This window comes from Paramisgurnus dabryanus, chromosome 1 (genome assembly GCF_030506205.2).
Source record: "Paramisgurnus dabryanus chromosome 1, PD_genome_1.1, whole genome shotgun sequence".
Taxonomy (NCBI): domain Eukaryota; kingdom Metazoa; phylum Chordata; class Actinopteri; order Cypriniformes; family Cobitidae; genus Paramisgurnus; species Paramisgurnus dabryanus.
The window spans coordinates 41,903,541-41,918,477 of record NC_133337.1 but is presented as its reverse complement, the minus strand read 5'-3'; the positions used below and the strand labels follow the sequence as shown (position 1 = coordinate 41,918,477).

At 36.1% G+C, this 14,937-nt stretch overlaps 1 protein-coding gene across 3 annotated transcripts in view; it reads left to right on the top strand.

Moving 5' to 3' along the window:
• Window positions 1-661: 661 nt before the first annotated feature.
• The window catches only part of tcerg1l (transcription elongation regulator 1 like), a 117,282-nt gene continuing 103,006 nt past the window's right edge, over window positions 662-14,937 (top strand). For 2 of the 3 annotated variants that reach the window (XM_073815024.1, XM_065262807.2), the window contains exons 1-4: window positions 662-1,106; window positions 1,739-2,032; window positions 4,731-4,877; window positions 6,663-6,843. In XM_073815024.1, the coding sequence (XP_073671125.1) occupies window positions 1,793-2,032; window positions 4,731-4,877; window positions 6,663-6,843 (568 nt within the window). In that variant the 5' untranslated portion in view covers window positions 662-1,106; window positions 1,739-1,792. The remainder of the gene's footprint in view (window positions 1,107-1,738; window positions 2,033-4,730; window positions 4,878-6,662; window positions 6,844-14,937) is intronic. The other variant, XM_073815023.1, reaches the window with a different exon arrangement.

The window sequence follows — 14,937 nt, the reverse complement described above, 5'->3', positions numbered from 1 at the left end:
TATGATATGATATGATATGATATGATATGATATGATATGATATATGATATGATATGTGTGTTGGATTTCTGAGTCAGCACTTTTTTCTGCACTGTCATTTACCAAGTATACAGAATTGCATTAGCACATACAGTACCATTATGCACCCCTGAGGTACTTTTTTAAAGGTGCCACCCCAGTGACAGCTAAAGGGGACCGATTTTGGTCAGTGCAAAATGCTTATGAGAAATAAAGTTAAAACATTTTTAGCACATTCCTTAACCAAGAATATTTGTGGACAACGTGTCGGAAAAGTTAAAGAAATAAAGTCTAAGTTGTTTTTGAAGGGTTCCTGAGATCTTAACCAAAAGTACAAAATGGATATTTTGTTTAAAGTCTATTCTCATAAGCTTAAGAAGCCATTAAGTCCCAACATTTTATACTTCAATATGAAATAACCTTGCTATTAAATGAGAGGCTGTCAAAATAATCGCCCATGTCGGTTTCATAGTCAATTTTCAAAAGGGTAACTTATGTCGCTGTTAATAAATTAAAGCAGACAACACACAACGGGGCTATAAAGTAATTATCTCATTAGATCATATGAGTGAGAGTCGTGCGTCTTTGCGCGCCCTGACGCACTGGAGTCGGCTGCCCACAGCGCCATCAGATCCACGCAGGATCCGGACTGGCAGGACGCACTGCTCCAGGCTGCAAAATCACAGTCGTTTTTCACGCATAAGTTCTCCAAAACCGCACGAGAACAGAGAGGATTTTAATGTGACAAGTGATGAATCTGACATGTTTGACGAGGGGCGGTGCAACACCACGGGGATACTGGAGGATCGTCGTCTTGATAGTGAACATATTTGAACGTGATAGCCACGGAGCTCTTGCGAGACACGTGAAGGATCCACAAGCGTGATCGTGCACATGGGGAGCGCGATTCATCGTGCGGAGATCCGCGTATTCGCGGACACTTTGGACACGTTTTTACTGATTCTCTGCGGGCTGTACTTTGACTGTTAATGCATCTGTTTGTTTAATTGCATTATTCAGTAATTTCCAGCACAACAGGACTGACTCGGATGATGTTAAACTAACGGGATTTTTAAAGCACCTCATAGGTGAGTTTGCATACAGTGTTTGGTGTCTTGTTAAAAAAAAAATAAGATTAACTTTTGCTCTTAAGTTATAGAAGAGCACTATTTATAATTCATGCACCTGTTTAATGTCCTGCTGTTATTGCATGTGCTGCAGAATTTGGGAGTGGAGCTTTTTGTCAATATGACCTCATTATATTGAAATATGTCGTTCAAACCACAAATGTATGCTTTAGTTCTGTTTTGTACATGTTTTGAATTAATTGCTAAAGTATACACTCTTAATAATAAAGGATTAAAAGGTTCTTCGCAGTGATGCTATAGGAGAATCATTTTTGGTTACCCCTAAAAACCTTTCAGTCAACGATCTCTTAAGAGATTCATATTTCTTTCTTACCTTTCCCCTTCTTACCTTTTGCCTGTAGAACATTTTTTAATAAAAAACAGAAAGATTTTGTGGATGTTCAAACCACGCAACACGATAAGAACCTTTTGGGAACCTTTATTTTTAAGAGTGCTGTTTGTAACTTTCAATGACTTTTGGGTAGCGTAGCGGTCCAGTGTCCAAACGAAACCGTATCCAGCCACAATAGTATGATTTGTGAGATTAATCTGAAGCTGGTATGCGGATAAATACGCAATATCTGTTTCGCCAGTGTCCACTACACGGACATCTCCATATTCTCAGTCCGATATAGGATGCGGCAGGGATGATCCCGGTACAGCGCGTCAAAGCTCAGCCTCACCTGTGGCACATGAGCGCGGATGCTCCTCCGTGGCTCTGGATGATCCCGACCACCTCCGGACTGTGTCGGGTGACCGCGACTCCTCCGGTTCTCCTTTCCTCCCGACCCCCTCCGGTGATGCACACGGTCCCGTTTCTGCCGGTGATGCGCGCCGCCGCCACAGAACCCGCGAGCATCAGTCAGTTCACCTTGCCCGGTGTTCAGGTAACGGCGTATCATTTTATACTTTCTAAGATGTCTGTTCCCATAAAAACCAAACTTAAAAGCTTTTGCAAAGTACATTTTGTGGGTTGTCATGAATTACTCGCCTTAGTGTTGATCAAAACTTATATGACTTCTATTCTGCTGTGGAACACAAAAGATGTTATGCAGGCAGACTCAGTTACTTTCATTGTATGTAAATAGGGCAGTGACGACATTTGTTAGACTTTTGTATTTTAAATAAGACGTTTTGAAAGGTTTGAATAGTCATAAGGATAAATTTATGGACAGAATTTTACTATTTTGGAAAATAACTATCCCTTTAATTTGCATCCAGATCACAACGTTTTTCTCTAGTAAGGAGTTGCTGTGAAAATATTGCATGCTGTCTAATTAAATATAAAGTTCATGCTGCTGAATTTCTTTGGTTTTACTTTACCACAAAGGCGCTGGATGACCCATAAGTAGTCGCATCCTTCTCAAACTCAGCATGACATTTAATCTGTGTGCCGAGCAGCAGGGTCACTACGCGGATGAGGACCTTGTGCTTTTCACATCATTACAGTGATGTATAGAGTAAGCTGCAAGTTCAGTTTTTGGACTGGAAACAATAGTGGTACTGAGAAGAGTGGAATATAATACTCAAACAGAAACTTTAAGTTTCAGACAGCCTTGAGAAAAGCCTTTGATTGACTGCCACTGCAGAGAGGCATTGACGCTGAGACGTGCGAGTTAGATTGGGATATTATACAGACGAAAAAAAACCTTTATACTGTATGCAAAGAACTTTCTATTCTAGCTTGAAAGTCAACAAGACACTGTGTTCCCAAGTAGTGTAATGCTTCAGTGTCCTTCAGGGAAATTAACTTTTTAAAGACATTTTGGTCTATAATATGCAAAGGCTGACTCATGATGGAGGTTCATATCAGCTGATAGGTTAGGTGGAGGTGTATTACGAGGGTCAGGCCTTGTTAGCAACCCATTTTAGTGCAGTATAATGTGCGGTTATATATTATCAGCACGATGAACTGATTTGATCGTGAGAGATGGAATCTATATGACAGGTTGGGGTTAAAAAATAAGATGGCTTGGTGACATCAGCCGAAAAATCAAAGGTGTTACCTATTCTTTAAATAATAATGTTTACTGATTAATCATTTGCAATAAAAACCGGAAGGTGAATCAAAATAGTAAATGAGATCACAAAGGTAGGGTTATAGCTCAACCAAAACAACACCTGCATTGCAACAAAAATCACAATAAAAGATAAGCAATTTAACATCCGCAAAGAACCGTTTCATGTAGAAAACAATATAGGGTAGAGGCCAGAAACTAATATGCTGAATGTAACATCAAGACAACTTCTTCGATCTCCCAATAACCATTAAGTCAACTCAAGGACCCTACACAGCAAAAATTGTTCTTCATAACAAGAGGGTTTTTTGCTGAGTGTGCTACAAAGAGCCATTGAAGATCCTTAAGCTTTAATAGTGTGCATATGAGTATGACTTGGATATAAATCTTTTGGCCAACTGGAAACTAACTATAGGGTTCAGTATGTGTGTATGATTGCCACAGCTTTTATCCCATCATTGAATAATCGATACAATGTTTTAGTTCGTTTCACCAGCCGTTGAAAATAGAATAACAAAACCAAAGTCAATTTTCAAATCTTCCCACAGCTGACGACTTGCTAACAAGATCTGTTGTTTATTGATTATAAAAACAACAGGGCACAGCAATGGGTCTTACTACGGTCTTCGTGTTGTAATTAAACCTTTACAGGGAAATCTGATGCCGAGTATTGTTGAAGTATGTGTTAAACAAAACCCCAAATGTAGAATTTCCAATGCTATCTCACGAGAATTCGAACATATTGAACTAGTTGGCTAATTTGTATGAATTCATACGACTGCATTTGTAAGTTTTGGTACGAAAGTTTCATATCATGATTATAGTGACCAGTGAAGTTATAGTTGACCAGTTATCACTGTTTTCAATATTATCATGGTTTTGTTCAAATGAGATGGAAATGTTCATAAAGAACTGACATACACACTGAAAACATTTGAACAAGTTTTATTTTTGAAAATCACAATTTAATAGTTCATTTCCCTGATATTATTCCTGTGATAAAAAATAAATAAATCTGTCTTATAAGTTTACCGTGAATGAATACAATAAAACTATGTTGCATGTGCGTGCATGCGTCAAACTGATTCTGGCTAGACAGGATTTACCGCAAATTTTCAAAATCATGGTAACCAAACACGGTTGTAATGATAATTTAATTTTAAACAATAATACCAACTGTCAGGACATTGTATCGTGGTTAACCGTGAAACCAGTAATGTCCTATCCCTAGATACGATTTACCTGACCCCTGTGACGTTGGGGTTAGGTATTCGGTTTCGTTTTTCATGATTTTGCACTATTAAATTCGTATGAATTGATAAGAATTAGCCAACTCGTAAAATATGTACGATTTTTTGTAAGATTAGGCTGGAATTTCACAGCGTTATTCAAATGTTTTTTTTTTTTTTTACTTTTGAATGAATGTACTGGAAAAGACATGCAGCGAAACTTAGACAAAATGAGTATTTCATCATGTTTTTTTTTTTTTTTTTGCCTAGGACATCTGACAGTATATCCCATCAGATCTCATGGCCTAGTTTGTAATTCTTCCATTCAACTTTTCCAGTGGGATTTGCCGTCCAGACCTTATATGTTGGGTTTCCAGCCCCCCACGGGTGTGGATCTCCTTCCAGTGTTCCCGCAAGTGTACCGAACAGTCCTGCCTCCACACTATGGCAAGAGATGGGTGGAAAAACGTGTGCCTGACTACAAGGTAAAACATAGGTGATCATTAAAGGGGACATATCATGAAAATCTTCATGACTTTTTCATGTTTAAGTGCTATAATTGGGTCTTAGTGCTTTTATCAACATAGAAAATGTGAAAAAGATCAACCCAGTAACTTTTGGTTTTGGTAAACCATTCTTGGCAAGCATGTGAAAAAAATAGGTAATTGAAATCCGGCTCCCCTTGTGATGTCAGAAGGGGATTATACCACCCCTTAATCTCCACTATCCAACCAAGGCACTCCCATTTAGTGCAGAGATCAACTAATTTACATTTAAAAGGACACACCCAAAGACGCTTACAAATTGGCAGTTTTAACCCTGCTATAATAAATTATCTTTTTGATATTTTGAGCTAGAACTGCACATACATACTTTCACTGCAAAAAAAAAATCTTAGAATTTTTGTTTTCAGTAAAACTATCAAAAAATTAGACAAAAAAATTAGACAAAATTAGACCAAAAATATCAAATTGAAGTGATTTTGTGCATAAAACAAGCAAAAAAAAAAAAAAATCTGCCAATTGGGTAAGCAAATTGTTCTTGAATTTATTATTTAAGAAAAATGTTCAAGATTTTTTGCTTACCCCATTGGCAGATTTTTAGCTTGTTTTATGCAAAAAATCACTTAAATTTGATATTGTTGGTCTAAAAACTAGACTTCTTTTCTTGGGTCGTTTTGCTCATCAAGCATCTTAGTTTAAGAATTTTTAGATTTTTTACTGAAAACAAGACAAAAATACCAAGAATTTTTTTTCTTGAAAATATTTTTTTGCAGTATTGGGGACACCAAAAATGTATTTCACATCTTAAAAAAGTATTGTGACGTGTCCCCTTTAAAGTACTCACAGTTTTTCTCAAAATGACGCTTCGGAGTAAATAAAGGAGAACAAAAATGTACTCATTATTTCCTCACCCCCACCCTATCCTTTATGTTATCTTTAAGATGTCATTTAATGGGAAACTGGGGCTAGTTGTCACACACAGAAGGTATGTACCCAGCAAGCAATTTTGGGTGTAAAAGACGTCTAAAAGTCATCCAAACACAGCCCAGACGTCTAAACAAGGCAAAATTTGGGATGTCATTAGAAATTAACCATAGCCTGAAAAATAAATAAAATAAAATAAATAAATGAAACCAAACATATTGTAATTACTGTTGACTTTGCCTACATGATGTAATAAATTACATCTCACAAGTTATTTGAGAAAGAAATGAAAAATTTCAGTTTATTTTGTCTAGAAGTGAGTTACTGATAGCGGGACTATATTGGGTTTATAGTTAACTTAATCGGTGAAATGACGGCTATTGCTTGCTGTGTATGTAAGTGAAAAGTCCAGTTAAACATTTTTTAGCTGTGATTTTATGTTTCAGACTGCTAAAAGCTGCCATTAAGGCGATTTCTGTTGGGCAAAACAACATTTTCATTTTAGTTATGTTACCGATTACATTTCTATTATTTTGTGTGTACAGTAATCGGTTTGCTTTTCAAACGACATCAGGGTTTGTTATTACAAAAGGTCAAAATGTGTTCAACAAATGTTTGTTTTCTGAGCAATAATGGTGAAAATGTTCAACGGAGCTAATGTTTGTAAAAGCTTTATTGGTACTTATTAACCTCACGTAGGCCGCCGATGCCGTTCTGCCATGTATTTAATGTGATTCAGAGCATAAAAAATCCATTCGCTCGTGGGCATTTAATAACCAGTTTATGTTCTGGGGATTTTTAACCGTTCTCTGACTCTACAGGAATTTCTTCTTTCACTTGCAGTTTTATCTAAACAACACTTTAGCCCTGGAGACCAACTGGATTAATCCAGAGGAAATAGGAATTTTCCAACGTCAAGAAAAGCCGGCGCTGCGGACAAATCAAACAGCGTTGAGGATATGTAGGCCAGCCGCTGCCTCCAGGAATATCCACACACTGCTTTTGACACCCAGGCGCATTTCAGGTAGGTGGGACAATTTGTGATCCCAACACCCATTTCCCAAACCTCTGTGATTTCTGTCCTGCTGTTTGACTACCATCCATCCAACAAAATGTTTTTGTTTTATTTTCTCCCAAGACTCCTGGTTGTATTTTCACTAACTCTAATCTTATTTAAGCCGATGCAATTTTGTGTATAAAGCGAACGACATTGCAGATCTTTCTGTGTGTTTGTGCGTGGGACCGAGAGGCGGTTTGATTTGCGGTGCTTATGAAATGAAGATGAAGTGACTTTAAATTTCAGCTCATTTTCAATCATGACATGCTTTAGTCAGCTCGAGTGAGCAGTGTAGACAGCTTAAGAGACTATAATGAAGACCCGTAATGAGGATGCTGTACAAACTGATTATGCCATTCTGGCAACCTGACACTTTGACAAATACCACACGCTGCACTGGCCTGTTGAGGGTCATTCGTACGCATTTCGTCAAGTGCACGGACACTTCTGCGTTTTAAATGGTTAATTATAACTTAAGCCTTTTCCATTGAATAAACATCAGGATGAAATCAAATATTGCTAGTGCTTAAGGCAATGGTTTTTAAACTTTTCAGCATGCACTCCCCTTTGTGTGGGATGCATCTCTTCGCAACCCCTCCGAAGAAAATTCATGACATAAAACTTAGAATTTGAAAAAAAAAAAAAAAAACATATTAAATGATGCAATGTAGTGCTGTTGGTTAGTAGCCTTATTTTTCTCAGATTTAATTACATTGCATTACAATGCATTTTAAAAATGTCATAAAACTAGAGCCCCCCAAGGGGGTCCATCCCGGAGTTTGAGAACCACTGGCTTCAGGTACTGCAGGGGTTAAGTGGTAGCCCCTGTTATAATCTAACTATCTCTGTTTAATCTGTTGAGTCCATTTCAACCATAAACACAAATATGTCATACACATTTTACAAATTTAGAAATTCAGACATTCAAGGTTGGCTAGTTTTATTCCCTATAGTTGTTCAGAGTTGCAGACTGTCCGTGAACTGTCTAACTGCCTTACATTATTTTTACTCTTTCACTTTATCTCCCTGTTGTTTGTCCTGTTGTTTGCACGGTAAATAAATAACCAAAGACAACTAAGATAACAAGTTTAGGTGTAAGTCTTTGCCTTTTCTGTTGGGAAGTTTGCAACCTGCTGGTTGATGGCATAACTATATCTGTATAATCTCTGTCCAGGTTTCCCTTAAAGTTTTATTTTCAATGCAGTATTTTGAGTTGAAACAACCCAGCTTAGCTTACATTACAACCCAGTGGGTTGGGTTCATCCCTGTTAAACAACGACAATGTAGCTTGATGAAGCTGTCAAAGAGCATGGAAAGATGAGAGTTGTAGTCTTCACCTTCAATGTCGATAGGAGTTGATCCGACAGGACTCACAAATCATGTTCATGGATGATGTAATAAATTAAAGATTTAAATTCATTACAATATAATGTAAGCCCACAGTGTGGCTTTGTAGAAGCAACAACATATTGGCATGCCAGACGCTTCAAGCTTTACTTCTGTGTTCACATGTTGCAGATTTATCAACATGACATCAAAGTTCTCAAGAGCGACTCGATTGTTCAACGTTTAAAATAGTCTCAGACGTCACGCCCACAGAATGTTGGCTAAACGTCTGATGTGTATCGTACACTAAACTAGAAACCCTGTGAGAATGTCAAAGTCGTATTCCGAATTGTTGAAATAAACCGGAATTCCGGGAGACGCAAGTGTGGCGATTATTCTCGGTCCCCCGGGAAACAAAGCTCTGACGTTCGTACCAGGAAGAGACAGAGCGCAGCGCGTCATAACCTGAAAACCACGCCCACCGGGGGGGGGGCAATCCAACCGTCTCCATTGACTTTGTTTTGCGAGAGGCTGCCTCCTTGTAATTTCTGGCTTATAACAAAAAACAGAATAATGCCTAAAAGCTGTTGTGTGACAAGATGTACATCTAACAAGCCAAAAAAACCCAGAAATAAGTTTTTATAAGCTGTCGAGCCGTAAAACCCAGCCTTTAAGGAGAAAAAAGTGGATCGCCGACTATGTTACCCCTAGTGGACGCAGTTCTACTAATAGCAGTACTATGAAAAGTTGCCTGTTTCCACTTTTGTGTCTTTAAACGATCGTTTTTTGGGGTCGACAGCTTATAAAAACTTATTTACAGATAAAACTTAAAAACAGAATAATACCTAAAAGCTGCTGTGTGACAAGGTGTGTAGCTAACAAGCAAAAAAAAAAAACAGAAATAAGTTTGTATAAGCTGTCGACCCCAAAAAACGATCGTTTAAAGACACAAAAGTGGAAACAGGCAACTTTTCATAGCAAAAAAAAATTACGGGCCCCCTTAAGCCAAAGCCCCCCCCCAACCTTGCCCGTTGGCACTGTTAACTGTTAACTGTGGCGCGCAGGTCTGTTAACAACATATTCTTTTAATATTTTTACTTTACTTTTTTACTTTAAAGGGTAGATTTAAATAAAGAAAAACAAAATGCTTTGGGTAATGCTTTTGGACTCGTGACTCACTTCTCCGCCTTCTCTTTTCTCTTTGAGGCCCCACTTTTATGTTTATATTTGTCCATCCTTAATGTTCATGTTGATAGCCGCTATAGTAACCTCTCACACTGTGTTTTCTTTTGTTTTCAGCGTGGCGATGCGTCATGTAAAAAAATGATGGCGTAGTTGTCTACGGCAGCAGCGGAGACCAAAAAAAATAATAAACGCAAACAAGAAATGACAGCCCGGGCCCATTTGCACGTGCATACCCTGCATGCCCAGATGCTACGCCACTGTGTCGACCCCAAAAATCGAGCGTTTAAAGATACAAAAGTGGAAACAGGCAACTTTTCATAGTACTTTGATGTCATAGGCCGATCGGTCTGCGTAGTGCCATGTGAAGTCAAACAAACCTATTCCGCAAAAGCAGAAAACGAAGATAACCCAGACATGACACCATTGAACAAAATATATAACAATGTGCTAATAGTTTTGGCATATTTTAATGCAAAAGTCTTACATATTGTGCATTTAACATTCATGTTTTTTTTAGTATTACTTTTTTATTGAATGAAGCATGATATTAAATGTTTATAATTTTACTAAGCTTGTCGCAGTGCATTCTGGGATTGCCATTTGTGATGCTACAAACTGGAAGGTGTCTTAGAAGGAAGTGTAATCATCTTGAGCAGTCTTTGCAACAGTAGGCAGCTGACTAGGTTTTGAAACCGAGTTATTGAGTGCGTCTGCATGTGTGTTCCGTGCATCCAACTATGTCCGAAATCCGTTTCAGGCAGTTCTTTTTAATACTGAGTTCAAACCGAGGCAAAATTGTCAGGAGCAGAGTTAATGTGTGTGCAGAGAGGGCAAGTTGTGGTTGCTACTGCGGACATACTAGTGGGCTTTGACTGGTAATTGGCTTGAAAAATCTTCTCTCTTCTCTGCTTATGACAGATATTGCAGATATACCACCCCGCAGGTAGTCTGTCTGTGAAGTTCATATACTGCCAAAACAAAGCACTAACCCAGTTGGAGTATCACCGTCCTGAAATATAAATGTGTGCCATTGCTGTATAGTGGACGTAGGGCTGTTCTGTTATTATAATGTGTTGTTCTGCTGTAAAAGACATTCACTTACTATTAGATTTACACTGAAGCTTTAGATTTATTTTTCAATTTAAGAACCAAACTCAATTCACAACAAGACAAAAAAACACAGGTCTTTTATTTTCATTTATTTTTTATATTTTTTTAGTCTTAATCACCCAGAATATTACAAACTAGGGCTGTCAAAAGATTACTCGCGATTAATCACTTACAAAATAAAAGTTTCTTTTGCATAATTAATGTGTGTGCACTGTGTGTAATTATATAATTATTTTATATATATATATATATATATATATATATATAAATCTTACATTTATACATGTATTTGTGTATTTATATATACATAATTATTACACTCAATACACACAAAAATAAATTATGAATACACAAACATTTTATTTGCATGCAATTAATCATGATTAATCTTTTACTACAGCAACACATATTTCTTTCAGCTTTTTTTATTTGACTTTTTTTAAAGCTTTATACTACAGTTTTACACTGTAAAATGTCTGTAGAAATTACAATATTTCTTACTGTAGATTTAAATTTATGTTATTTACTGGCAACAGTTTGTTTAAAGATAAATAAACATTAAACATTAACAGGAATTTATCTTTACAGAAAAAAAAACAATAACAAGCACAACATTATGCACAGCAATTCTGAGAACCAAAATCAGAAAAAAAACTGAAAAAGGTTAATGAGGATTTCTGGTTCCCAGAATGCTTTGCATGAGGCTGTTTTTATAATTTTATTCTGTAAAGGCAAAGACTTTTTAAAATATTCATATCTTTGAACACACTGTTGCCAATAAATTACATAAATAAAAACTACAATAAGTTACTGGCAAACTGCTGCGTAACTACAGATTTTTTTATATATTACATATACAGTTACTAACGTACTTTGTGATATTCACATGATAAACAAATAACATTTTATTATGGAAATAACCAATGAGATGGTGAGGAGGTCTCCTACCATCTGTCAAATGCTGTCTACTGAAGCTTCTTCATGCTCCATAACTCAACAATTTTATCCCTGCGCCCTCGTAACCTGAAAATCATCCAAATTTTCTGTTCAGGTTGAATAAACAATTATTTATTTCTTATGGAAATCTTGATATGTGAGTAATCTTTTTTTTGAGAGAATATTTTTAGTAATATTCATAAGAATCAATGTATAGATTTAAAGTGTAGATTGCTATTAAATTATTATTATCATTACCTGCCTGTGTGTTAAAGGAATAAATGATACCTTACCCTCACATCTACTCTTCAAGCAAGAAATAAAAACAAATTTACACACACAAGATGCCTTAATGTAAGTCTGCTACAGACCGTGCTATTTGTGGACTGCAAAAAAATGATTTTCAAGAAAAAAAATTCTTAGTATTTTTGTCTTGCTTTCAGTAAAAATATCTAAAAATTCTTAAATTAAGACGCTTTTTCTTGATGAGCAAAACGACCCAAGAAAATAAGTCTAGTTTTTAGACCAAACATATCAAATTTAAGTGATTTTGTGCATAAAACAAGCAAAAAAATCATGAATATTTAAAATAATAATAAATAATACAAAAATAATAAATTCAAGAAAAATTAATTTGCTTACCCCATTGGCAGATTGTTTTGCTTGTTTTCCGCAGGGTTCTGCAGTAAAGGGTATTTAACTTTTAGGGGCACGCTACGTTGATCAATATGTCATTTAGGGCCCTATTTTAACAATCTAAGAGCATTGTCCAAAGTGCACAGCGCAACGTCTAAATGGGTGTGTCAGAATCCACTTTTGCTAATTTAACGACAGGAAAAAATTGTTTGTGCGCCGAGCGCATGGTCGAAAAGGGTTAGTCCTATTTTTTTAATGAGTAATGGGCAGAGGTGTAAAGTACTTGAGTAAATGTACTTCGTTACTGTACTTAAGTATTTTTTGGGCTACTTTGTACTTGTACTGAGTATTAAAAATATAGGCAACTTTTACTCTCTACTCAATTACATTTTTGATTGGGTATTTGTACTCTTTACTCCACTACATTTGAAATGACACTTAACGTTACTCGCTACATTGTTTATTCGTCAAATAAAAACGAGACGAAAGTGTCAGAGTGTGATGATGGATAGAATCTGTGGTCGCGAGGTTACACGCACTCACACAACTGAGGGACTTCATTTGGCTCTGCGCAGAGCAATTGTATGAAATCAAAGTACTGCGAGAGCGAATCAAATGCATATGGAGAAGTCTGGTCTCGCGGTACTTTGATGTCAAACGCTGAATGGCTTGCGTTGAGCCACCGTAGCGGGACATCTGCGTGCTGTGTATGTCATAAACTGTAGAGAAAAGTTCGCGTCTGGTCTGAGAGAAGAGATAAAGAGCAAACATATGGATGCATATCACATTTGCTTCAGTCAAGGGACCCTTTGTTAAACATGTGATGCTACAATCAAAACAAAAGTGATGCGCGATTGCAGGAGGGTCATCCCGCAACTCAAAGACAAGCATAAATGTTTATAAACTCTGATGCTACTTTATCAGCTAACCTGAGTTACATAACTTGATATAACTTACTATATAAGCCAAAATAAACCAGCGAGGTCCTGTACTGATTGCCCGAGTAACTTAAGTACATTATAAGATTGATAATAAGTGTACAATTTCACTGTCCTCACATTTAATCAAGTATGCTGTAATGTATTTACTGTAAAGAGCGATGCATGACGGAAGAAATGTAGTGCACTTAATGTGAGATAGTGGTGTTACGTACTATGTGATTACAATTAATCTTTCAAATGAACAACTTCACGTTTTTAATATGCATTTTTATATTTCTGTTAGTGTAGTTTTAGTTTACTGGAATTTTTTTAATAAAATTATATCTTTTTATACCTTTAGGCCTATAAGAATATTTGGTAACACTTCACAATAAGGTTCATTAGTTAACAGTAGTTAATGTATTAACCAACTTGAACAAACCATGAGCAATACATTTGTTACATTATTTCTTCATCTTTGTTAATGTTAGTTAATAAAAATTTAAGCTTTAATTGTTTTTTCATGTTAGTTCAGAGTGCATTAACTAATGTTAACAAGATTTTAATAAAGTATTAGTAACTGTTGAAATTAACATTAACAAAGATGAATAAATGCTGTATAAGTGCAGTTCATTATTAGTTCATGTTAACTAATGTAGCTAACTAATGTTAACTAATTAACCTTATTGTAAAGTGTTACCATATATTTATATCACAAAGTTAGGCTATATATTTTTCAGCATGGCACATTCAAGTACACAATGACACTAGACTAAAATTAAATGGGTTTAAATTAAATTTAATGTAGATTTCTAGACTAAAATCTCATGGCATTTAGTTGAATACAATTAGACTAAAACTAAATCAATTCAATTCAGATGACAAAAATATTACTAAAACTAAATAAAATTTTAGTCAAAAGACTATGACTATGTTTAATCTGTGTTTGTTCTGCCAGGTCAACATTTTGAGGTGTTTGATTTCTTTTCTATATTAGGAAATAAAACCTCATAAATAAACTTTCTTAGTTTTCACTGCCCAGACCTACAATGTCTCTTTGTGTTGAGGACTAGTGCATCTTTGAGCCAACATTCAGTACGAGTAAAAGTACTTGAGTACTTTTAAATTGGGTTACTTTAATACTTTTACTCAAGTCGTATTTAAATTGGTGACTTGTAACTTGTAGTGGAGTAATTTTTACAGTAAGGAATTTGTACTTTTACTCAAGTATGGCTTTCAGCTACTCTTTACACCTCTGGTAATGGGAGTATTTTTACACTCAATCCTTTAATCTTTTATATTTAAAAGCGTTTTTGTGCTGCTGCACATTCATGTATGTGATAAGCAAACCCGCTTGTCGTCCCGTTTATAGGCACATATTACTAATGTGCTCTTTAAATAACAAAAAAAAACATATTGCGCCATTGACTTTAGACTTTAGACCAGGTTTTTGTTGGACAATGGTGTAGTCTATTTTAGTTGCCTCAAAATAGCAACGCGCCAACAATGCGCATTAACACCTTTCTTTTCAGACCAGAATGCCCATGGGCGCAAAAGTGGGCGCAAATGCATTTGCTATTTAAACAACGTGACGCTAAACATGAAAATGATAATTGCGCAGGGTGGACACTAGCAAAATACACTTGCTTCGCGCATTGCGCTGCATTTTGCCGGGTGTAAGATAGAGCCCTTAATGTTGCAATTTCATTGGTTACTCAGTAGGTTGTAATATCATGCTAAATTTTGGACACTCCCAAAAAATAATTGCAGACTATCTTTGATTGCAAGACCGTAATAACTTCTTTAAATCTCTCCCACTGTACGACAAAGGACCACACTGCAAATAAATGACTTTCTTAATATTTGTGACTTATTTTCAGTATAGATATCTAAAAATTCTTAAATTAAGATGCTTTTTCTTGATGAGCAAAATGACCTAAGAAAATGA